General features: G+C 43.0%; 1 protein-coding gene across 1 annotated transcript; it reads left to right on the top strand.

Moving 5' to 3' along the window:
* The first annotated feature begins 251 nt into the window (after positions 1-251).
* On the top strand, positions 252-20805 carry EIF2S3 (eukaryotic translation initiation factor 2 subunit gamma). Its single transcript, XM_066619380.1, has 12 exons — positions 252-360; positions 5722-5785; positions 7581-7708; positions 7824-7945; positions 14768-14862; positions 15673-15831; positions 16121-16255; positions 17064-17158; positions 17673-17817; positions 18943-19112; positions 19248-19420; positions 20309-20805. The coding sequence occupies exons 1-12, from the start codon at positions 292-294 to the stop codon at positions 20370-20372; spliced, it is 1419 nt and encodes a 472-aa protein (XP_066475477.1). The 5' UTR covers positions 252-291; the 3' UTR covers positions 20373-20805.
* Positions 20806-26408: the final 5603 nt, after the last annotated feature.

Here is a 26408-nt window from a genome sequence, read left to right as displayed (position 1 = left end):
CCCACGCCTGCTCAACCAGAGCGCCCGCCTTCTGACTTAGACAGTGCTGGGCCCTCCTTTCCCAGCGCCTGGCCTGGCCCCGCCCGGTTGCATCAGCCAGGCCCGGGGTCCTTCCGGGGCTGCCCCTTCGCCGCCTGCGCGCGCTCGGGCCCCCGCGGCCGGGCTGCGGGCGGGCGCGAGGAGGCGGCGGGCGCCGGCGCTGAGGGGCCCCGCCGAGCCGGGCGCGAGACTCGGGGCCGCGCGGCGAGGGGTCAGGCGCGCGCGCCGGCCTCCCACTTCCTTTCAGGCAAGATGGCGGGGGACGAGGCGGGAGTGACTCTGGGGCAGCCGCACCTCTCCCGGCAGGACCTGAGCACCCTGGTGAGGACACGCGCGGGGGGCAGGAGCGGGGGCGCTGGAAGTGCTGGGCGGCGGCCGACGCTCGGAGGGCGGCGGAGTAGCTCGAGTCGGGCCCCGCGGCCGCCTCTCCCCGCCTGCCCGGGCGAAAGCCTCAGAGGCCGGCTTCGCACGGGGTGGGCGCTTGGCGCTTGGGCTGGGAGGCGAGGCGGGCTGCAACCCCATCCACACTTACCCGGGAGTAAGTCCCGTTGACGAGAATGGAGCTTACTTCCGAGTAGATGTGCATAGCCTGAGAGGCCGGCTTTGGTGGGGTGGGAGTCAGGCTACAATCCTATCCGCTCTTACCTGAGAGTAAGTCCCATTGAGTATAATGGGATTACTTTCGAGGAGACATGCATAGGCTTGAGATCCCAGTCCAGGGTGACCAGACGTCCCCTTTTCTCTAGGGCGTGTCCTCTTTTTTAGCCTTGTGTCCTGGAAAAGAACTTCAAATGTCCTCCTTTTCCCTGTGAGCAGGCAGTGTGTGGCCTTCTTGTCATTAATAAATTATATGTAATATAGTTTCAAATTTAATAAGTAGTATAATTCAATAAAATATATAATAAATAGGATATATACAATATAAATATATAAATAACCATTATAAGCAATGGATATGGATGATGGCCGGATCCCAAAGGATCTCCTCTATGGAGAACTCGTGCAAGGAAAGCGCCCTACAGGTAGACCACAGCTGCGATACAAGGACATCTGCAAGAGGGATCTGAAGGCCTTAGGGATGGACCTCAACAAGTGGGAAACCCTGGCCTCTGAGCAGCCCGCTTGGAGGCAGGCTGTGCAGCATGGCCTTTCCCAGTTTGAAGAGACACTTGGCCAACAGTCTGAGGCTAAGAGGCAAAGAAGGAAGGCCCATAGCCAGGGAGACAGACCAGGGACAGACTGCACTTGCTCCCGGTGTGGAAGGGATTGTCACTCCCGGATTGGCCTTTTCAGCCACACTAGACGCTGTGCCAGAACCACCTTTCAGAGCGCGATACCATAGTCTTTCGAGACTGAAGGTTGCCAATACAATACCCCAGGCACAGATCTACTTGTCTCATGCCTGCCTCGTCCTTTGGGATAATAAACACGGTTAACAGATGGCTCTATTAATTCTAGCTCCACTCTTTCTTTATCCTGGGCCTACAAATGCCAGGAATGAGTGCATGACAATAGTTAGTTTCTGGCAGACCTGAGGAGTAGTAGAAAAGGAGGTAGGGTTGCTAGTCCTCCCCAGGGCACAGTGCCTGCACCATCGAAACTTCCGAGGCACTGAAAGAGGGTGTAGTTGGTGCATTTCCTGTTTCCTGTTTCTTCATTGGCTTCCTATGGAGCAGGGGTGTCAAACATAAGGCCTGTGGACTGGATATGGCTCATGGAAGCCCACATGATAACTGGGGTCTCTCAGCACTGCCCTTTCAGTAACACCACTTTCAGAGCGCGATACCATAGTCTTTCGAGACTGAAGGTTGCAACAAGAATATAAGCAATAAGTTGATTTAATATATTTAAACATTTAGTAATAAGTAATACACATGAAATCAACATACATGTGTTTTCACATTTTATTTTGTCCTGTCTTACATTTTTCTTGGATGTCTTACATTTCAGGGAGCCTTGTCCTCTTTAGCAGTTATGATATCTGGCCACCCTGTCCTAGTCACATCTCTTCTGGAAAATCAGCGTTGCTCACACGCTTTCTTCCCCCCCTTGAGAAACCACTTTCCTTCCCTTGTGTATTGCAAATGCGAATTTTGGACATACTGCCAAACAAAGTCAAATTCAGTGATCACAAGCTTGCTACATGCAAATGTCAGTGGTTCCCATCCACATTTGGGGGGTCATAAGATTTCATTCATGGGGTTGTGCCCATCTCCTCCTAACCCCTTTCCCCAACCCAGTGGTTCTCACACTTTAGCACCGGGAACTACTTTTTAGAATGATAATCTGTTGGGACCCACTGGAAGTGATGTCATGACTAGAGGTGACATCATCAAGCAGGGAAATTTTTAATAATCCTAGGCTGTAATCCTACCCACACTTACTCAGGAATAGAAAGCATAAACATAGTAGCCTACTCAAGGTACAGATCTGTCACATTTCCCCAAATGCAGTCACATACCATGGTAGCATTAAGTCTAATGTTTTAAAAATAAAATATTGAAATCAGTGGGGCCCCACCTGAAATTACCTGGGGACCCACCTAGTGGATCCTGACCCACAGTTTGAGAAACACTGCCCCAACCCATTTGCCACAGGGAGTCAGTGGCAGAAATCATAGTAAAAGGCAAATATCAGCATCCCTTAATTTTATGGGGAGGGATTCACAGTCCCCCTTGTGGTACTAGTCACTTGATTACCTCTGTTAAAAGAAGCAAGGTGGCAGGAGTCTTACAAGAAGCTTACCTTACTGGTTTGGTAATTGATAGTTTGCTATTTTGTTTGATGTTGCTGCCTTTATGTTCCTGTACTCTGACAGGTCAGAAGTTTCACTGCAAATTATTTACATCCTGACCTGCACAGGATTGTGCTGCTTGGCTGCACTGTGATGTTTGCCACTACAATGTGTTGCCCATTTTCCAACCAATGTTATGAACTATAGAGAATTAAACAAGTGCTTTAAGTAGACCTTTCAGATTGCCTTGAGTGAATTTTATCTTGTTTTTTGCCCATGAAATGGGGATGCTGATATTTGACTCCATGATGTGCCTGGGACAACAATAATAAAAAGCCAGTATGTACCCTAGACAAGCTGTTTCATTTTATGAAGTGAAAAGGGCGAAAATATTGCAAGCTAATAAGGCATACCATTTTAAGCATTGTGTAATCAAATTTTTTGTCATGTTAAAAAAGGAATATCACAATTAACAGTTCAGAACTTTGGATTTAAAATGCAGATGTAGTCAATAATTACAGATTGTGGTGTAAACCCTAGCTGTAGTTAAAACAAGACTTACATTGCATCTCAGATGTTTTCTCCTGCAGAACTGATTGTATTATGCTTAATTTGTAATAGGATAATGTGCTTTCACATTAACCATTTAGTCCAGAATCACCATAAATTCACTCACTTTTTTAGAGACTCCAGATAATGTGGTTGGTCTCCCATATTTTTCTCATTCTTGATTTGTGGTGATTTGAGTCGAATTGTTAACCATTCTATTGTGGACTAACAATATGTTATTGAGGTGTGTGGTGGAAGGATTGTCTGTGCAACCTCTGCTTCTTCCATATCACTTGCGCCCCCCCCCCCGCCCCGCAGGACTGAAACTGTCAGTCTGATGCCTTTTTTGTGTGTGTTGACATTGATACACACTCAGCAATGCTGGTATTGGTACGCACTCAGCAAATAATACTTTCCAGCTACAACAGAGGTGGAAGGGGTATAGGTACAGTAGACATGGCTAAGGCGGGGCTGGGGTACAGGGCCCTTGGTACCATGCCTTGAGAGGGTATCAAGTTGCAGGGACCTTCATGGGCACTCAGAGCAGTTGCCCATCACTCTGAGCGGCCAACAGCTTTTATCCCTTTTTTCCCTGCTTTCCAAGGGGGATGGGGAAGGCAAAAAAAAGAAGTTGGCTGCTCAGAGTGGTATGCAACTGCTCCAAAAGCACCAAAATCCAGAAGTAATTGGCAGTGATGTCTCTGCAGTTACTTCCAAGTATGAGGTTGCCAGTCACGGCCCTGAGTGCCAGAGGGGCCAGCTATGCTACTTGATAAGTGACTGAGAAAAGGCTGGGGCTTGGGCAACAGCTCTCCTTTCTCCCACCCTAGCACTGAGTGGCCTTTGGCTAGCTTCATAGTTGCAGTCATTCTAATGTTCACTTTTTGCTTTCAGGAACTGGCCATTAGCACCACAAAATAGTGCTGGGGAGGGGAGAGTCAGGAAGGAAAAGGCTTGAGGTACTGTGCAAAAACTTGTGCCTCACACTGGGTTGAAGTAGGGAGGTTGGACTGGCTAATTGAAATGGGTGGAAACTTGAAGAGCACCAGAGGAATTATTATGAGCCTGGTGCATTGTGCTTGGGCTACTTAGAGCAGAGCTTTGCTTACAGTGTGGATCTAGGAACAATCTTTCTTTCCCCCTCTTTAAACAGAATATAATGGTAGTTAGAAAAAACTTTTTTTTCCTGTTTGCACATAACAGTGCAGCTGTAGCTATAATAGTAATTTAGAAAATCCTGTAATATGAAAAGGGTAGTCATAAAAACACCTTCTAGGGAGTAAGTTCTGTTCCACAGAAAGAGCCTTACTTCTGAGTGAATAATTAGTATCTGGACACATTACATATGTGCACTATCACTTTTAGCACAAAGGAATTCATTATTGCAGTTTGTGGGGGCCTTAATGTGACAAACCAGCAGCATGAAGGAGGCTGCAGTCCTAAGCATATTTAGACAATGTCCTGTTGCACTGAATGGCCCAGGCTCCACAATAAATTCTATTTAAGAGGGAACTAGGCCTGGACCTCAAACCCAAATTATTATTTTTTCTTTTGATGCCTTATTTTGTTTTCATGCATTGTCATTTTGAATTTCTGTTATGGTTCGGGGCCTCAAAAACTGGAAGTAGCCTGGGCCTTTCTAGACCCCTGAAAGGGCCTGTCTGGAATAAGGAACTTTCTGTAAGGTTGCAGTCTTTTGGTCAGCAGTACCACTTTTGCTTGTGTGCAAAGTTAGGGATTGTACAGTGTTAATGAGATGAAAGTTCTGTACTGGGCCACATGGAAACTGTTAAAATAATACTTGCAACCTAATAGTGGAAGAATGCTTCAGCAGTGCTAAAACAACCTTGGTGTGGAAGCAACCTTTTTTATTGGTGTTGGAAGGAATAAGTAAAACGGACTAAATGAGTTATTTAACATCAATGAATTTCTTTCTGACTGATTTCACATTCACTGCCTTTTTTCTGTGCTCTAGAAAATCAATTGCCGCGCTTATAATAAATACAAGAATTTTCAAAAAATGTACACACATTTCAAAGAGCTTTAATTCATATATACTTCATTGTAGAAAACCTGCAGCACTCAAACATCCAGGGAAAGCAATTGTAGAGATCTGTGGAACCATCCCAGCACACATGTTGTGGAAATCTATTGTTTCCTTACTCAATAGTGTCAATATATAGGAAACACCAATGGGGAACATTTCAAGAACTTCATCTAATTAACTGGGTCAGACAACTCCTTCTGTGTACACCATACGCAGAATATGTGTGAATTACAGCATAATTTGACACTGTAAAGTGTGTGTAAATTTTCTTGATGGCCTGGGTGTGTGTATGTGTATAAAATATGGTCCTTCATTAAGTCTTTGAAAGTCACTGAGGATCTGTTCCCTACAGGATGTTACTAAGTTGACTCCTCTGTCACCAGAAGTCATCAGTAGACAAGCTACAATTAATATAGGTAAGTCACAATTCATTTAACTTGAGGGTGTTGAAGTGTACTGATTTCTACTTGAACCCATAGCTACTTGAACCCATAGTGCTTGGTGTAAATGGTTCCCTTAGAAACTGTTATGGGAGATGCGGTATCCTCTTGACTGAAATGTAATTCAGCTCAGTGTTAGGTGTGCTTAAGCCTCAATGATGCTTAACTTAGGACAAGTAACTTGGTGTTGGATTGTGGCCCAGTTCTTGTTTGTTGGGCCGCAAATTATAGTACCAACCAACCAACCTCATATCTAGCGCAGTGGTGTTGGATATGCCAATATCCCTATCTCTTGCTAGCATCTTTACTATTAAGCTTCTCTCAGATTCTCCTTCTTAGGACATGCAACTCTGTCGTCAATACAAACTCAATTTATCGCTTGATTGTGCTCCTTTTAAAAAATCTGTAGATTAAACAATCTGATTTTGACCATCTCAGATAATTATCTGTTGGCTTAAAAGGTAAGTATGTACAGATTGGGAACTTCTTTCCTAAATTATGTCAAGGGCCCTCCTAATCAGGATGACACTTGAACCTCAGTACCAGTGATAGTGGTTGTTCCCAATGCACCATGGGGCAGGTAGGGAAATGCCATGGAGCCCTAGTGCAGGACTTTGCCCAGGGCTCCAGCAACCTGATAGAGGCCCTGATTTTTAACCTCTCTCTTTGGTGAAGTCTTTGTCTCTACTCTGAGTGTATTGTACAGGTTTGAATATTTTTTTCTTCCTAAGCTTTATGTGACTAGCATTTATATCACTAACATTCCTTGCTAGTTTGGACATATATATTCCATGTGAATTTGATGTATTAGCCAGAAATGAGGCTTATATGCAGGGATGGTTGAATCCCTTGCCTCAACAGCAAGCTGGAGGTGGTAGCAAGCTGACATGGGATTCCCTGCACCCACTTGCCACATCTTCCAGGCTATTCCCCAGCTTTTTGCATGATCATTGCCTCTTAGAACTTTACTGAAAAAAGAAGTGACTTTCATTGTAATGTTGGGTACTCTGTCTAAGGGGATTTTAGCTGAAATAATTTGTGTTCCATGGAAACACTTGACTTCATCCAGATGGTGCTAATTTCAAGGGATAACGTGTCTGTTGAAGGAAATCTGTCACTGCAAGAATGTCTGAACCTCACTGTATAATATGTTAAGCCTGGATATGGGACTAGTTTCTAATACCTAATGGCAGATTCTCTAACAGTTACTCTAAAATATTTGAGGGAAGTGAAATTAGCTACCATGATATTGGATAAATATATTAGGGCCATGTCACTTTTCTGACCTGGTGCCTGAGTTGCAGTCCATTCATAAGTCAGTGCAGTTCTTCTCTGTAAAATGTTGAGTACCTGCAGTCATACCACAGCTGGACCTTGACTGCACTGATACCGTGGTGCCAAGAAAATATTCTGTTGAATGGTTTTTTTTGTAAAGAAAATCTAGCTGATTTCCACATTTGGGTAGGGATCAGTTTCCACCAGGTAGAGTGGTTAGTGACTCAGATAGTGGTTAGTTAATTCAGTCTGGAGTTCGAAGAATTACATAGGGGTTGCTCCAGTTCTGAGACCTGTTATAAAAAATTAATTACATTTTCTAACTCAATATTTTCTAATATAGAAATTTCTTAGTTCAAATGCATGATTTAGCTTGATGAACTTGGGCTCTTAAGAGGGATGCTGAAGAGTTGATAAAATCTGTGTAACATCAATCAGTGGAGAATTTTATGAAATTAAACCGTTCTTTGACAAACATTTTGTTTTTAACATCTAGGTACAATTGGCCATGTAGCTCATGGAAAGTCAACAGTAGTAAAAGCTATTTCTGGAGTTCATACTGTCAGATTCAAAAATGAACTGGAAAGGAATATTACTATCAAGCTGGGCTATGCCAATGCTAAGGTTTGTAACCATGCTAGTAAATTTCTATTTTGATTTAATCTTCTGTTTTTCCTTTCATGCAAACTGTTTAACCCATCAGTCATAAACTAAACTTTCATTTCATCTTTTTCTGCAGATCTATAAACTCGATGATCCAAGTTGTTCTCGACCAGAGTGTTACCGGTCCTGTGGAAGCAGTACACCTGACGAATTCCCTACAGATATTTCTGGGACCAAAGGGAATTTTAAATTAGTCAGGTGACCTTGCTGAACATGAATGACTTGGGGTAGATGGGTTATATGGTGGGCTTCTCCTTAAATGTAGTTCATAGTTGAAATGCAATAGTATTTTATGTTTATTGATGTCTGCAGCTGGTATTGGCCTTCAGTGCAAATGAAATGAAGGTGGATTTTTATGGTATCCTTTAGAGTCAAACTACACATGACAGTAGTTAGACTTTCCAGAGTCTTCTTAGTATGAAGGAAATGAAGATATAGAGCTGGATATCATCCATACACTAATGACTCATAAGAACATAAGAACAGCCCCACTGGATCAGGCCATAGGCCCATCTAGTCCAGCTTCCTGTATCTCACAGCGGCCCACCAAATGCCCCAGGGAGCACACCAGATAACAAGAGACCTCGTCCTGGTGCCCTCCCTTGCATCTGGCATTCTGATATAACACATTTCTAAAAATCAGGAGGTTGCACATACACATCATGGCTTGTACCCCGTAATGGATTTTTCCTCCAGAAACTTGTCCAATCCCCTTTTAAAGGCATCCAGGCTAGATGCCATCACCACATCCTGTGGCAAGGAGTTCCACAGACCAACCACACGCTGAGTAAAGAAATATTTTCTTTTGTGTGTTCTAACTCTCCCAACACTCAATTTTAGTGGATGTCCCCTGGTTCTGGTGTTATGTGAGAATGTAAAGAGCATCTCCCTATCCACTCTGTCCATCCCCTGCATAATTTTGTATGTCTCAATCATGTTCCCCCTCAGGCGTCTCTTTTCTAGGCTGAAGAGACCCAAACGCCGTAGTCTTTCCTCATAAGGAAGGTGCCCCAGCCCCGTAATCATCTTAGTCGCTCTCTTTTGCACCTTTTCCATTTCCACTACGTCTTTTTTGAGATGCGGCGACCAGAACTGGACACACTACTCCAGGTGTGGCCTTACCATAGATTTGTACAACGGCATTATAATATTAGCCGTTTTGTTCTCAATACCCTTCCTAATGTTCCCAAGCATAGAATTGGCCTTTTTCACTGCCGCCGCACATTGGGTCGACACTTTCATCGACCTGTCCACCACCACCCCAAGATCTCTCTCCTGATCTGTCATAGATAGCTCAGAACCCATCAGCCTATATCTAAAGTTTTGATTTTTTGCCCCAATGTGCATGACTTTACACTTATTGACATTGAAGCGCATCTGCCATTTTGCTGCCCATTCTTTCAGTCTGGAGAGATCCTTCTGGAACTCCTCACAATCACTTCTGGTCTTCACCACTCTGAAAAGTTTGGTCTGCAAACTTTGCAACCTCACTGCTCAACCCTGTCTCCAGGTCATTTATGAAGAGGTTGAAAAGCACCGGTCCCAGGACAGATCCTTAGGGCACACAGCTTTTCACTTCTCTCCATTGTGAAAATTGCCCATTGACACCCACTCTCTGTTTCCTGCCCTTCAACATGAGAGGATCTGTCCTCTAATTCCCTGACTGTGGAGTTTTTTCAGTAACCTTTTGTGAGGGACCGTGTCGAACGCCTTCTGAAAGTCCAGATATATAATATCCACGGGTTCTCCCATATCCACATGCCTGTTGACCTTTTCAAAGAATTCTATAAGGTTTGTGAGGCAAGACTTACCCTTACAGAAGCCATGCTGATTCTCCCTCAGCAAGGCCTGTTCGTCTTGTACCCTTCGACTCTGTACCCTATCACTCTTATAGCCTTTCCCAACAGTTTTGCATAGATGTTAAGCACATCTTAAGATGTTAAGAACCCCATGGAGTGTTAATGGCCTGGTCCTGAGCAGAGTCCCTCAGCACCATTCTCTGGAATCTATTCTCCCTGAAGGACTGGAGCTGCTGCAATACACTGCCCCAAGCCTCACTCGGGTTAGGTCTTCAGAAAGGGTACCTTGGTTGATAGAACCTGTTTGGTTGATAGGGCCTGCAGAACACACAGGGGCACACTCCATCTGTCTTAATTCCTGGCAGAGGTCATCTAGTATATAAATACTATAATAAATTAAATAACTGGCCAGGCACATACAGAGAGGTTGAATTAATAGGAATTGCAATGCAGAGTTCAAGTTATGGTGATTATGGGCAACTTTACCCATAAAGTGTTCTGTAAAACTATCACAGTGGCCACTGAGGTGTCCCCCTCCCTAGGTATAAAAAGTGAAAAACTCCACTAGATGACTCAGTGGCAGAGAAGTATACTACCTTTCATGCTATCCTTGCCATGGAATAGAGCCTAAAATGGACTCTAATCTGTGTTCATTTGAATGCATTGTGGGTCTTCCTCTACTGTTGCCCAAGATGTCTGCCAGACACTTCATTGCCAACAGCTCCTTTGTAAACTAGGAAGCTGACAGATTTACAGATAGGCAGATTTACAGTTAAAGTATGTTCAGGTGGAATTCCATCAATAGTCCTAGTCATTTCCCTGTTCTAGAGGTTGATGCAGGGCCGCAGTAGAATAATCAACACTAGTGGCAGGGAAATCCCCCAGAGCAATCAGAAACCTATCCAGATTCACACACTTCTGAGAGTGAACCTTCCAAATACGTCGTGTCCCCCCCCCCCGCAGAAAGGAGTTCTAATAAGTCTAAAGCCTACCAGTTAGTGATCTGTCCATACCAAAGCAATGATGTTAATAACCATCAACCTGCCCAAGAAATTGGGAAAGGTAGGGAGATGGGATGTGATAGACGGTTTGGCAAAATGAGAGGATGCGGGGACAAAGGAGCGAATAAGCAGCCCATCCTGGGGCATTCCGTGTATAAATGCTTTTATGCGAATGCCCGAAGTCTACGAGCAAAGGTGGGAGAACTGGAATGTCTGGTGACAAGGGAAAATATTGACATAGTGGGCATAACGGAAACCTGGTGGAATGCGGAGAATCAGTGGGATACCGCAATCCCGGGCTATAAACTCTACAGGAGGGACAGGCAGGGGCGTGTTGGAGGTGGGGTGGCCCTTTATGTTAAGGAAGGGATAGAATCCAGCAAAGTAGAGATTGAAGGTGGGTCCGACTCCACCGTAGAATCTCTGTGGGTTAAATTACCAGGCTTGTGCAGCGATGTAATACTGGGGGTGTGCTATCGTCCTCCAGACCAGAAATCTGATGGGGACCTTGAAATGAGGAAACAGATCAGGGAGGTGACAAGGAAGGACAGGGTTGTAATCATGGGGGACTTCAATTATCCTCATATTGACTGGGTCAATTTGTGTTCTGGTCACGATAAGGAAACCGGATTTCTTGACGTGCTAAATGACTGTGGCTTAGATCAGCTAGTCACGGAGCCCACCAGAGGACAGGTGACTCTGGATTTAATTTTGTGCAGTACACAGGACCTGGTTAGAGATGTAAACATTACTGAGCCATTGGGGAACAGTGATCATGCTGCGATCCGTTTTGACGTGCACGTTGGGGGAAGAATACCAGGCAAATCTCTAACAAAAACCCTTGACTTCCGACGGGCGGACTTCCCTCAAATGAGGAGGCTGGTTAGAAGGAGGTTGAAAGGGAGGGTAAAAAGAGTCCAGTCTCTCCAGAGTGCATGGAGGCTGCTTAAAACAACAGTAATAGAGGCCCAGCAGAGGTGTATACCGCAAAGAAAGAAGGGTTCCACTAAATCCAGGAGAGTGCCCGCATGGCTAACCAGCCAAGTTAGAGAGGCTGTGAAGGGCAAGGAAGCTTCCTTCCGTAAATGGAAGTCTTGCCCTAATGAAGAGAATAAAAAGGAACATAAACTGTGGCAAAAGAAATGTAAGAAGGTGATAGGGGAGGCCAAGCGAGACTATGAGGAACGCATGGCCAGCAACATTAAGGGGAATAATAAAAGCTTCTTCAAATATGTTAGAAGCAGGAAACCCGCCAGAGAAGCGGTTGGCCCTCTGGATGGTGAGGGAGGGAAAGGGGAGATAAAAGGAGACTTAGAGATGGCAGAGAAATTAAATGAGTTCTTTGCATCTGTCTTCACGGCAGAAGACCTCGGGCAGATACCGCTGCCCGAACGGCCCCTCCTAACCGAGGAGTTAAGTCAGATAGAGGTTAAAAGAGAAGATGTTTCAGACCTCATTGATAAATTAAAGATCAATAAGTCACCGGGCCCTGATGGCATCCACCCAAGGGTTATTAAGGAATTGAAGAATGAAGTTGCAGATCTCTTGACTAAGGTATGCAACTTGTCCCTCAAAACGGCCACGGTGCCAGAAGATTGGAGGATAGCAAATGTCACGCCTATTTTTAAAAAGGGAAAGAGGGGGGACCCGGGAAACTATAGGCCGGTCAGCCTAACATCCATACCGGGTAAGATGGTGGAATGCCTCATCAAAGATAGGATCTCAAAACACATAGACGAACAGGCCTTGCTGAGGGAGAGTCAGCATGGCTTCTGTAAGGGTAAGTCTTGCCTCACCAACCTTATAGAATTCTTTGAAAAGGTCAACAGGCATGTGGATGCGGGAGAACCCGTGGACATTATATATCTGGACTTTCAGAAGGCGTTTGACACGGTCCCTCACCAAAGGCTACTGAAAAAACTCCACAGTCAGGGAATTAGAGGACAGGTCCTCTCGTGGATTGAGAACTGGTTGGAGGCCAGGAAGCAGAGAGTGGGTGTCAATGGGCAATTTTCACAATGGAGAGAGGTGAAAAGCGGTGTGCCCCAAGGATCTGTCCTGGGACCGGTGCTTTTCAACCTCTTCATAAATGACCTGGAGACAGGGTTGAGCAGTGAAGTGGCAAAGTTTGCAGACGACACCAAACTTTTCCGAGTGGTAAAGACCAGAAGTGATTGTGAGGAGCTCCAGAAGGATCTCTCCAGACTGGCAGAATGGGCAGCAAAATGGCAGATGCGCTTCAATGTCAGTAAGTGTAAAGTCATGCACATTGGGGCAAAAAATCAAAACTTTAGATATAGGCTGATGGGGTCTGAGCTGTCTGTGACAGATCAGGAGAGAGATCTTGGGGTGGTGGTGGACAGGTCGATGAAAGTGTCGACCCAATGTGCGGCGGCAGTGAAGAAGGCCAATTCTATGCTTGGGATCATTAGGAAGGGTATTGAGAACAAAACGGTTAGTATTATAATGCCGTTGTACAAATCGATGGTAAGGCCACACCTGGAGTATTGTGTCCAGTTCTGGTCGCCGCATCTCAAAAAAGACATAGTGGAAATGGAAAAGGTGCAAAAGAGAGCGACTAAGATGATTACGGGGCTGGGGCACCTTCCTTATGAGGAAAGGCTACGGCGTTTGGGCCTCTTCAGCCTAGAAAAGAGACGCTTGAGGGGGGACATGATTGAGACATACAAAATTATGCAGGGGATGGACAGAGTGGATAGGGAGATGCTCTTTACACTCTCACATAATACCAGAACCAGGGGACATCCACTAAAATTGAGTGTTGGGCGGGTTAGGACAGACAAAAGAAAATATTTCTTTACTCAGCGCGTGGTCGGTCTGTGGAACTCCTTGCCACAGGATGTGGTGCTGGCGTCTAGCCTAGACGCCTTTAAAAGGGGATTGGACGAGTTTCTGGAGGAAAAATCCATTATGGGGTACAAGCCATGATGTGTATGCGCAACCTCCTGATTTTAGGAATGGGTTAAGTCAGAATGCCAGATGTAGGGGAGAGCACCAGGATGAGGTCTCTTGTTATCTGGTGCTCCCTGGGGCATTTGGTGGGCCGCTGTGAGATACAGGAAGCTGGACTAGATGGGCCTATGGCCTGATCCAGTGGGGCTGTTCTTATGTTCTTATGTTCTTATGCCCAGCAGTAAGTGCTTCGTCTTGTGGCAGGAAAGCAGGGATGGTGATTATTGCTTACCCTTGCCAAAGCAGCTTCTTGATTAAGGGAAGAAACTGTTAATGTTGATTGACTGGGCTTTCTCTTTCTCATGTTACACTTGTACAACTAATGTGCATTTTCAGAAGGGCAGGAATAGGGCAGATTGCTCACACCACATAAAAGCAGGAGAAAGCCCAGCCAGCCAACAATTTCTTCCTTCTAGCAAAATGTTAGTTTCTCAAGAGCAAGACTTAGGGTGCAGTCCTAACCCCTTATGTAAGTGCTTTCCAGTATAAGGGCAATGCAGCTCTGAGGAAAGGGAACAAACATTTCCTTACTTTGAGGAGGCCTCCGTGAGTGAGGCCCAACTGCAGGATGTAGCACATGTCCCATTGGCACCACTATGCCAGTACTGGAAAGTATTGACATAAGGGGTTAGGATTGCGCCCTTAATTGCTCCTTCCTTCATAAGAGCATGCAGATGGTCTGAAGTAAGCAAGCTTGTTATGCCTTCTTTGCCTGTAGGGATAGCTTCTTCAGGTCAGATCTTCAGGTCATTCAGGTCAGATCTCAATGTGGATTAATGCTGCAACCCTGTGCTGAATACAGTGGGATTTCATGTAAATACACATAGGCTTGTGCTATAAGAGGTTATTAAACCTATTTAGTGCAAGAGCTCCCTCTGATTTCTGTAATCTCATCAAGAAGCATCAAAAAGTTAATTTTTATCTTTTGATACATTATTGAAACCTTCCTTTTGTCTTAAGGCAGTGGTTCCCAAACTTACCCATGTCGCAGTGTCCCTGCAGCTTCTTCTTGCTGGCTGAGGCAGGCACTGCCATCTTGGAACTTGCAAAATCTTGTAAGATCCAAGATGGCAGTCCCTGGGGGAACAGTTAGGAGGGGTGATCAGGGATATCCTGCAGCACTCCGTGTGCATTGCAGTGCACACTTTGAGAACTCCTGCCTTAAGGGAGAACTTAATACTTTCTAATAATTTTAACTGGTCTGCTTATTTTGTTTATGAATAACATTTTTCTTTCTGACATGACAGGCATGTCTCCTTCGTGGACTGTCCTGGCCATGATATCTTGATGGCTACTATGTTGAATGGAGCAGCTGTCATGGATGCTGCTCTGTTGTTAATAGGTAATTATTCGTGGGTGAATTATGAAATTTTGGTGCTGGCATAGGACTGTGGCTTCTTCCTAGGTGGTTAGCGTCTTTGCTATTGAGGAACTCAAGTTCTCCCTGCTTGTTGCTGTGCAGTGGTCTAAACACTGGGTTGTTCCCCTTTCTATCCACCAAAAGGCAGGCTCCAAGGTCAGGCTTTCTGTCACTAATATATAATCCTGATTCTGTTTCTGAAGCAATAAATGGCTAACTTAGAGTTATACATATAGATTTATACATTCAGTGTGAGTACCTAAAGATTTTCAGTTGTTCATTTCTTCTAGGATAGTAAGTAGTAGTTCGTTCTGAAGTTCTAAAGTTCTCTTAACTCTAAGGGTGCAATCCTAACCCCTTCTGTCAGTGGTTTTCAGCACTGACATAAGGGCAGTGCAGCTCTGAAGTAAGGGAACAAACATTCCCTTACTTTGAGGAGGCTTCCATGAGTACACCCAACTGCAGGATGCAGCACATGTCCCATTGGCACGGCTATACCAGTGCTGGAAAGTTATATAATAAAGTGCAGTTCAACTTCAAATCTGAGTTGCAGATTAGTTTTCTGGCCCTTGCACATCCTTCCTATATAATACTTGGGTGAATTTGTAGAACTTTGAATATGGCAGGGATTGCTTTCGAACAGTCAGGAAAATCACTGCAATGGTTTCAGTACTGGGTATTCAGATTATTCCAGAATAGGAACTATTACCCCATAATAATGAGGACTGTGCATTTTTGTTCTCTTCTTGAGGAAGCGGAGAATCTTTATATAAACTTGTTCCTCTCTTCCAGCTGGCAACGAGTCATGTCCTCAGCCCCAGACCTCAGAACATTTAGCTGCTATAGAAATTATGAAACTGAAACACATTCTGATTCTACAGAATAAAATTGATTTGGTAAAAGAGAGCCAAGCCAAGGAGCAGTATGAGCAAATTCTAGCATTTGTGCAAGGTGAGTTTTCAGAAGAAAAAATTTCTCACTCGTCATCCTGCAAGTAGACTTTTTTCCCTTACCAGAAATCCTGAATTATGCAGTTAATTGTGTTTAAAATGTGGTTTGGTGCAGGAAATGCTGTTTGTGGAGGGTGGAAGGGTTACATGCTTCCTATAGTTGTACATTGTTTTGGTAGATTGTATATATTTAAAAAAGAGTGAGTAGAGATTGTCCTTGTGATAGCTTTTTAATGCTTCAGACACAATAAGTGCTTTAAAAATATTTAACATATAGTTGTTTATTTCAGGTACAGTTGCAGAAGGTGCTCCAATTATTCCAATCTCAGCACAACTGAAATACAACATTGAAGTTGTTTGTGAGTACATAGTAAAGAAAATTCCAGTGCCCTTAAGAGACTTCACATCAGAACCAAGGCTTATTGGTAGGTTGTTTTGTCAGGTTTGTGTGTGCGATTGCGTTCCTTGGCACAGTGTTAGTGTATGGTGGAGGCCATACATGTACCCTTTGGCAGGGTGTGTACTGCTGTGAAGAAAACCCTTCTTTGTGTAACTGCGGAATGTGGGCCCAATCCTATCCAACTTTCCAGCATCTGAGGCAGCCATGCCAGTGCAGCATGCACTGTATCTTTGGGTGGGGGAGCAGTCATGGAGGCTTCTTCAAGGTAAGGGAACATTAGTTTCCTTATCTTGGGGCTGCACTGCAGCTGCATTGATACTGCAAATTTGGATAGGATTGGACTGTGTCTCCTCGAACAACAGTACACGCAGGAGTACCTCAGCAGCTGAACTTAGGGAATGAACATCTTCAATTGGGGAGACGGTTCTTCGAGTATTTGGATCCCAAGCTCGTATGCTGTTTAAATGCTACAACCTGTATCTTCCTTATTCCCAATGTTGCATACTAATGCAACCTCCAAGACATAATTACGACATTGCTGTGTGAAATGTCTTCCTCTAGCACTTGTGAAAAGATTCAGTGTAGCACCAATACATTTTTTCCTGGAGTAGTGCCCAGATTTGCTTCCTTCAGAGGAAGGGATAGTTGCTCTGGAGCCACTCTGGATTGTGCCCAGAATTCTTTGGATCCAAGCATTATGCATGGATTTGAACAGTATTGTAATTTTATAGGCAGGTATTTGTACACTTTGGAGGTAGTTTCTTCACAAAAGCTTTTTGTATTTAATTTGTGTGAGTACTGCATGTGTTCCTAATGAAGTGTGTCTTTCTCAGTTATCAGATCTTTTGATGTTAACAAGCCTGGTTGTGAAGTTGATGACCTGAAGGGTGGTGTAGCTGGTGGTAGTATTCTAAAAGGTGTATTAAAGGTACTGTCTTTTTTATTGCTGCTTCCCAAGACATTACTCCTTATTCTGATTGCTATCAGAAAATTAGATTGTGTACTCTTTCCTTCTGTAATCAGTAAACTTATTTGAAATGATATCCTGCTAGTATTTATGGTTGGGATCCAAAGAGCCATTTGAGTCAAGCCCAAGGCTTTGGACATGCCCAATGGAATCTTTGCCTTTTCCCCCCTTTGAACAGCAAACTTCCATGCTATAGGTGAATTGACTAGTTGTGCTTTGGATCCAGATCTATGATTTTACTTCTATTTTTGTTTTTTGGATTAAAACAAAAGGGGAAACAAAAAACTGAACAGAATAGTACTTTTTAGGTGCTGCTTTCTTGGCATTTTAACTTTTTATTTTAAGATTATTTTAGGTTTTTGCTGTACATTTATGTAAATTACTATCACCAACTCATTTTTTCTGTATCATCAGTGACACATTATTTTAAAACAGTCATCATATTCTTTCTTTTTCTTTTACCTTCTATTGATAGGTAGGCCAGGAGCTGGAAGTGAGACCTGGCATTGTCTCAAAAGACAGTGAAGGAAAACTAATGTGCAAGCCTATCTTTTCCAAAATTGTATCCCTCTTTGCAGAACATAATGATCTGCAATATGCTGCACCAGGAGGCCTTATTGGTATGTTTTGGTTTATTTTATGGCTCACTTTTTAAAAAGAGCACTCTAGGACATTTATAAATACACACAGTTCCAACAGCTTTCTGAATAAGAAGGCTTTCTTTTCAGAATTATTCTTTCCTTAGAAAATAATATGTAACATGTTGGTTTCTTAAGCTACCAACAAGTATTGCTTATACTAAATGTATGCATTCACAGAAAGCTGAAATAGTAAGTGAATTTGGACTTTTAAATGCATCTGTAGTGTGGGCATGTAGACACTGCTGGTGTGAGGTTCCTTAGGTGGCATGGAGAATTGTGGGCAGAAAAGAAAGCTAATGGTTTCAGTTGTAGTATGCCCATCCACACACTGAATGCACTGCCTCTTAGCTGAGAAAAGCTGCCCCACTTGGTAGCGACAAACTATAGCACTTTAATTTATGGGTGACTCTTCAGTGGTTTGCTGGTTTGTTGTTTAGCTGTATCTTAGCAGGATTCTATTTTGCTTTCTGTCCAAAGCAGTGTATATTGAAGTATGGCAACCTGATATTCCTTGAATCATCTGGAACTGAGGATTTCACACTGTGCACATGCACATGATTGTGTGTGCTCGCACTCTGCCAAAAACTTGCAAACCACTGCAGGGAGTGTAAAATTATAAAGCTGTACTGTTGGCCAAGAAACATACAGTATATTGATGATTAAAGATATTTTTATATTGTTTGCAACAAAAACATTTAGGAAGTGGTTTACATAGCAAAATAAATAGTCTCCTCTCCAAAGGGGCTCACAATCTTAAAAGATGCAGATGAAATACCAGCACAACTGCTAGACAAGACGCTGTGATAGGATAAATGGAAACAGTTGCTGTCCTGCTATCTACAGTAGGAGCCCTCCTCAGAATGTGCCTCTTAGCCCAGATAGCTGTGTTTTTAAAATATATAAATAAATTATGGTAATTATACATGTGGTCTTGCCAGCAAGGCAAAGTTTGGGAGAATTTCATCAAAGTTATATGGATTATGCAAGACCCTCAAGAACAATTAAGGCACTGGATATTCTCTAATTGTCAATAAGCTAAACATAATCTGGTGTAGGAAAACGTGTGGTATTGTTCAGATGTACTCAAAAGCATTTTGTTGTTAGGTGTTGGTACCAAGATTGATCCAACATTGTGCCGAGCCGATCGAATGGTGGGGCAGGTTCTTGGTGCAGTTGGAGCACTCCCTGAAATATTCACAGAGCTTGAAATTTCCTACTTCCTGCTTAGGCGTCTACTAGGTGTCCGCACTGAAGGAGACAAGAAAGCAGCAAAGGTTAGACACTTTTTCATGTTAAAATGGTGAAGAAACCTGAAGTTTTTTTTATCTTTGGCGTTTGAAGCAATACTTGTGTGTACTTCTAAGTGACAACATTTGTATCTGATTGAGATCCTTTATAATTTGTTTCAGGTGCAAAAGCTATCCAAGAATGAAGTGTTGATGGTAAACATAGGATCATTGTCTACTGGAGGACGGGTCAGTGCAGTGAAAGCTGATCTGGGGAAAATAGTGCTAACTAATCCTGTGTGCACAGAAGTAGGAGAAAAAATTGCCCTTAGTCGGCGAGTTGAGAAACACTGGCGGTAAGTTAGCTTGAAATAATAAAATATCACTGAATGATATTCAAGTACCAGTTCTTGGAATATTGCACTTTTGGTTCTTTTAGATGTGTGTGTCTGGCTTAAACCATTTCTGCCCAACATTGTTTATATGCAACAGGGATCAACCTGTGGGCTGGGATCAACCTGTGGGCTGGGCAAAAATGGGTCAAACTTTTCTTTAGAAGTAGGCCATGTACACAGTCCACAAGTGTGTGGTGACTTGGCTGTAGACTAGCTTTTCCAGAGAGAAAGGACAAGGTTTTCTGAGGCAAGAACTTTTGCAGGGTTGAGTCCAACTTGAGGTTGCATTTATTTACATATAGAATAAAAAGCTGCACCTAAAGGTATGGGGCCCCTCCAAAGTAGAATACAACACAGCATAAAGAGCTGCTGTCAGAGAGGAAAACCAACCTGTGAGAAGACGTGCTTTCTGCTTAAGTTTAAATTTTCAGCACTTGTCATAAACTAACCTAAGCCATAATGTTACAAAATGGAATGCAGAACTGACCCTGCCCACTGTTCAGTGTACGCGATGTAAAAATATTTTACAGTTATCTCCATTCTTACCTCGCAAACCAAGTACAGTTGGCCCTTGTCATCCATGGGTTAGGCACCCATGGGTTTGATTCACCATGAGTCTGACCCTGCATCTGAAGGGCCTCCTGGACACAACCGAGTCTTTCAGTCACATTTGAGATGTCCTTTGAGGACTTTCTGTGGACCCCAGTATACATGGAATCGGTATTCATATGGGGTCCTGGGAGAGTCCACTGTGTTGTTTTCTGCTACTCTCTGTATTTATTGTGAGTTTGATTCTAGTGTGTTTAAAATGCACCTTTGTAAATAATTCTAAACTTTGTTGTTTTGTAGTTTAATTGGCTGGGGACAGATTCGAAGAGGAGTGACAATCAAGCCCACAGTGGATGATGACTGAAAAGCAGAAAGTAGTGCTTCACTTTAGAAAGGCTGAAGTGCACATTTCTTTACACGTGGGGGTGGGGTGCATTTTCAGTCTGAAAGTGGTTCTGCAATGTCCACTTTATGCTGAAAATCTAACCTCTTATTAAAATTCTAGTAAGTATCTGCAATAAAAGTGTAAACAAATTGGCAAACATGGATGTTAATGATCCCACATTTTTATCAAAACTAAACTTGTCTAATGTTTAATTTATGTCAGTTTTTGTCCGACATTCTATCTGGGGCTGGCTTACCTTATTTTAAACAATGTAACACAATACCCCATAATCTGTTCGAAATAAAATATTGCTTATTTTTTCATTTAATTCTTACAAGTCCTTGAGTAGCAAAATTATTGTTGAAGCAATGAAAGAATTGAAAAAGAAAATAAACTCTCCTTGGAAGATCAATCCCTTTCTTGCCCTATACCTTGTTTGTTTAGGTTCAGGCTTCTAGCAAATATTTTCTTGATACATATCATTGATTTTTTTTATACTGACATCTTTTATGGTTAGGTTGTTATGAGTCACATTTTATCTATTGAAACAAATGTATTTAAAACCTGCAATGTGCACACTACCTAAAAATATATTCACTACTAGCAGTGGTCAAAGATTAAAAAACACAGAACACCAGTAGATGCTTTAAAAAGCAGAAACTACTTAGGGTCTTTCTAACCAAACAAGACACAAAATGAAGATGTGACAAGTTGCAAAATGCAAAGAATGAACACATCATCACTTAAGAGACATGGGATTTGATTAACATCATATAGCACTTTCATCTAGCCATGTTTTCTGTTGTATACTGTACCACAATAGAGATCTACTTTTTGTATTGGAAACCAAAGGTCCACTAGAGACAGATGCAAAATCATGGCTCAGGGAGGTCACAAGACATTTAAACTTAAACAGCCTTTGAGCGAATGTGCAATCAGATAATTTATTTTCAAAATCAGAACTGAGTTCATAGCCCTCTCTCACAAAAGTTCACTCCTGATTTTGCCCCAAGTTTATTCCAGTAGTCTAGTGGTTGGGATGCCCAGGGGAGATAGCATTTTTTGTTGTTGCTGCTGTTAAACAATTGGGGAGTCAGAAACCTTTGCTGATCTATTTCAAGTTGCCCAGAGATCTACCAGATCTTGATCTATTTTCTACCCACCCCTGCCTTACAGCAAAGGTGACTTTCCTAGATGCAGTGTTCATGCAATTTGAAATACAACTGTGGCAACTGAGAATGGTCCCTAGCCCTTTGGTAGACCTCGTGCTTTGTATATTGAAGGTTCCAGATTCAATCCCTGGAATTTCCAGGCAAAAGAATCTGGAAACAAGTGAAGAGAGACCCTGGGGAGCTACCGTTCGTCAAGGCAGGCAAAACAGTAATACTTCCTACAACACTTTCCTTATAACACAATTTCATTATAGCGCTCTTTATGCTGAGTGTAATTTTTATAGTATTATAAAAAAGTAAAAGATTAATCCATAGAACCATTCAAACATGTAGTGTAAAAAAAGTACAGCTGTCTGTGCTTTCAGTCAGTGGAAACTGCATATTCTGGCTAGCTCTGCACAGATGAGAGCAGTGTATTCTGGCCTAGCACAGGCCAATTGCTTGCTACTAGGAAATGCTTTGGGAGAGGAAACATGGCAGATCTACCTTAGATACCACATTCAACAAGAATGTAGCTCCTAAGGCAGGGGTGTCAAATATAAGGCCCGGGGGCCAGATGCGGCCTGCAGAAGCTTTTTATCTGGTCCTTAGGCTATCAGCTGCTGAGCAGTGCTGAGGTGTAACTGCTGAAAGTAGCTCACATGAAATTGAGCTCTCCCATATCTTGAAAGATTATCAAGATTTGTGTATTTTCTCTTGTCATTTGCAACTAATGAGTTCCTGAGAGGAAAAAGTGGTGCATATTTTTGGTTATGACCAGTTTCATGACATCACTTCTTGCCTAATGACATCACTTCTGGCCCTTAGAGGGCACTATGAATGCTATTCGGCCCTCTGTATGAAACATGTTTGACACCCCTGTCCTAAGGGATCAGTCACAACCTGGTTCATTTGCCTGGGAGTAACTCCAAGTATCTTCCAACACTACCATGTAGGAATGACATCTGCAGTGATCAATTACATAGCAGGCTCTGACCTACTGCACTGGTGAGTACAGTACTGTCGGCACATCTACTTTAGATCAGTTATAATTACTTCCTATAACACTGATTCACACAGCAGTTTTGTTTTCCAGGAACATATCCATAGCCATATAGGAGATAGCGTATTAGTGTACTCGGCTAGATGCAGTAACAACCTAACTCAGGATGAGAAAGTTGACACTCAGTTTGGAATTCTGTAATTCTTTTTCTCCCCTTTGGGAAGGTAGAAAATACTTACATAATCACAAAAATAATTGGCACATTACTTTGGGTGGTGTGAGATTCTTAGCCAAGTACTTATTAGGAACAGTTAGGAGTGATAGTTGTATCTCTGGGTTCTAGATCTTGAACAAAGGGAGTGTTATGGATTCACTACATACATTTGCCTGTTATTTCAGTTTAAGATTACAGCCTAAAGAATTAGTATGAATAGAAATCACAAATAAAAAGCACCATGATGAGTGTCACACTCATATTTGTATTTAATGGTAACCTAAGGTTTAAGAATATACTCATAGATAACACATTCTCTCAAAGGAGAATGAGGATAGGGGACAGGCTGGCTGATGCACCTTTAACAGCTTCCTGATATGCAGAAATTCCCTTTTAAACTTCTAGTCATGTATCCTTCCAAGGAAAGAGCCTTGGTCTTCCTCTGCCACAAAGGGTTTACAACCATAGGGTGCATCCCTGTCACTTTCAGAACTACTTCAGAGTTACATAACCCACAAAGCTGAGCCTGACTAAAGGTAGATGTCAGTGCAACATACCTTGCTATTTAAAGGTACAGGTGTTCCAAATTGAGTAGAATAAGTCTTAGACCTACTTAGTGTATACAAGAAGCATTCTGCTGACCCCTAACATTAGGTCTGTCCCTATGTACTCAATAGCATAGGGGGCCTTTGCTCAGCTTCGGCTGGTGCGCCAGCTGCGACAGTATTTGGATCGTGCAGACCTGGCCACGGTGATCCATGCCACGGTGACATCAAGGTTAGATTATTGTAACGCGCTCTATGTGGGGCTGCCCCTGAAGACGGTTCGGAAACTACAATTAGTACAGAATGCGGCGGCCCGTGTGATCACCGGAGCCAGGCGGTTTGACTTGTCAGTCCGCTTCTCCGGGGGCTACATTGGCTGCCCATTCGTTTCCGGGCCCAATTCAAGGTGCTGGTTTTGACCTTTAAAGCCCTATACTGCTCTGGGCCAGGATATCTTAGAGACTGCCTACTCCCGTACAATCCAGCTCACCATCTCAGGTCATCAGAGAAGGCCTTCTTGCAAGTGCCGCCACCCAAGGAGGTCCGGGGGGCAGCTGCAAGAAATAGGGCCTTCTCGGTAGTGGCACCAACATTATGGAACTCCCCCTTGATTTGAGAATGGCTCCCTCTCTTGAGAGTTTTCGGCGAGGCCTGAAAACACTTGTTTAAACAAGCCTTCTGATTTCTGGCCTTCTTAACATTTTTATACATCTTTTAGTTTTTTACAGGCTTGATTCCTCGGTGACTTGCTCTTTTATTCTGTCTTTTAATCTGACTACTGTTTTTATGGCCTCTGTAATGTGTTTTTTAAATGTTTTTATCTGCTATGTATTAATGTTTTTAAAATCTGTTGTTTTTTTTAATATGTTGTTAGCTGCCTTCAGCTATGGAGCAATGGTTCATTGCTCCATTGATTGCTCCATGAGCAATCTTCAGGTTAAGATTTGTCCTTTGAGCCACCAGATAGTCATGCTTAACCTGAAGCAATTTCAGCTGGCTTGTAGGTGTTCTACCAAATTTTAGGCAAGAAGTTTGCTCATAGTTTTATGCAAGGCAATGAGAAATGTTTTCTATGGTAACCAATATAGAACATGTGTTTTATAAAGCTTGAAAGAAACCAAGTTTTGTACATAGTACAACATTATACTGTACATGCTCCATAACTGGAGTGCCTTTACTGGCAGCACAGTCTTGGATGCTGTCCCAATGAGGTGACCACCACCTCTGCTACAGCCTGGGGGGAGTGGGGGGGGGAGACATGGAGAAGGCCTATTACCATGCTTCTAGCCTCAAACCTGATTTTGTTTAAAGGGACCACACAAACATCAGACCTCCTTCATTTGTGTGGCAGATGAATGTAAACTGTGAACACAACCAGAAGTCCCACACTTCTGAGTTTGAAGAAAGCACACAAGAAACATGGTAAGATGGAAGATGAGCTACTTTTTGCTTGAATGAAGATGAACAGCAACCTGTATCCACCCCTGCTATAAGCCGCATCCAGTTACCTCATGATTGAGCCACACTAACTTGATTATGGAGTCCACCCATCTGTAAATAGATAGCAAAATACCTTTTCAGCCCTGAGTCTGGAAATAGTGGTTGCTGAGAATACAAAACCTGGTCATCTCTGCTCCATAAGGAACAAAAACAAGTGTGAATAACCATTTGGTTGAATAATTACCAGTAACATACAGCAATTCAGTATATCTAGTGGGCGAAAAGCCCTGCTGTGTCAAACCAGTGGCCCATTTAGTCTTAATGGTTTTGAATGGTCAAGACCCAAGAGGAATGCTGCACTAGGGACTTCTGCAATAGGAATAACAAAAGATCTTTGTTGGAGGAGTGTAAATAAATACACAAATTTGTTTTTTTATACATTCAATTTAAATTCTGTCTCCCAAAAGGCACCCAAGATGGTATTAAATATGTAAAATACAATTCTAGAGTATATGTAATACCAATATTAAAACCAACCAGTGGCAAAGCAGATACTGTAAAACCATCCTTTGATAATAAAACCATCAATACAACCAAATTCCATGGCATTAATAATTTCTATTTTACATACTGTCAACTCCCACATAAAAATGGAAATAATGGCTACAAATTCAAGTAATGGGGAAAATGCCCAAGCCAGAAAGCCATTTTATTTTCCAAAAAAAGAAAAGCAACAAATAATATGAAGCATTATACACATGATTCCACCATAGCTCACCCCCAGAACTACTGAGGCAGTGTTTTGCTGCAACAGATCCACAACTCTCCGTATTACTTTTTTCTTGTATTTCTTGTATTCAAAAATATACACTGACAATATAGGTTGTCAGATTAGGTTTTCAACAAGTGAATCTTACGCACATTCCCCATATTCAGAGCACCTATTCTACAGATTATATTTTCACCTTCCTGGCTAACGTTGATTTAATATACATGCGGATGACAAAACAAAGATAGCATAAAGTGCTTAAAATACATGCATAGAATAAGGATCTACTCAAGACTAAAGAAAAAAATTCTGACAGTATATTTGGGGGGGAGGGTGAAAATAAGATTTTAATTTATACATGTGTCTGAGCCCAAGCCTTTGCTTGACTACTCAGGGGTAAGTCCCAGTCTATTCAATGGGGCTTACTTCCTGGAAAGTGTGGCTAGGATAGCCTAGTCCTGTGCATGTCTACTCAGAAGTAAATCCCATTCTAGTCAACGGGGCTTACACCCAGGAAAGTGTAGACAGGACTGCTCCTCAGAGCCCAGTCTTATGCATGTCTACTCAGAAGTAAGTCCCAGTCTATTCAATGGGGCTCACTCCCAGGAAAGTGGACAGGATTGCAGCCTCAGAGCCCAGGCGCATCCACTTTCCTGGGAGTGAGCCCCACTGACCCTAACGGGGCTTACTTCTGAGTAGACACGCACAGCGCCGGGCTCCGAGGCTGCCATCCTGCCCACGCTTTCCTGGGAGTGAGCCCCATCGACTCTAATGGGGCTTCCTTCCGAGTAGACGTGCCTGGGATCGACTCCCCGGCCCCTCCTGCTTTCGCTATCGGGGCAGTGCGGGGCTCCTTCTGAGGCGGGGGGCGCCCGTGCAGAAGCCGCCCCAAA

Source organism: Tiliqua scincoides, chromosome 3 (assembly GCF_035046505.1).
Source record: "Tiliqua scincoides isolate rTilSci1 chromosome 3, rTilSci1.hap2, whole genome shotgun sequence".
Lineage (NCBI taxonomy): Eukaryota > Metazoa > Chordata > Lepidosauria > Squamata > Scincidae > Tiliqua > Tiliqua scincoides.
This window is presented reverse-complemented; position numbering and strand designations above follow the sequence as displayed.

Coding starts and splice junctions, on each gene's coding strand:
- EIF2S3 (XM_066619380.1), top strand. CDS start 292: ATGGCGGGGGACGAGGCGGGAGTGACTCTGGGGCAGCCGCACCTCTCC. Junction 7,709..7,823: donor TGGGCTATGCCAATGCTAAG/GTTTGTAACCAT, acceptor CTTTTTCTGCAG/ATCTATAAACTCGATGATCC. Junction 19,113..19,247: donor GAGACAAGAAAGCAGCAAAG/GTTAGACACTTT, acceptor AATTTGTTTCAG/GTGCAAAAGCTATCCAAGAA.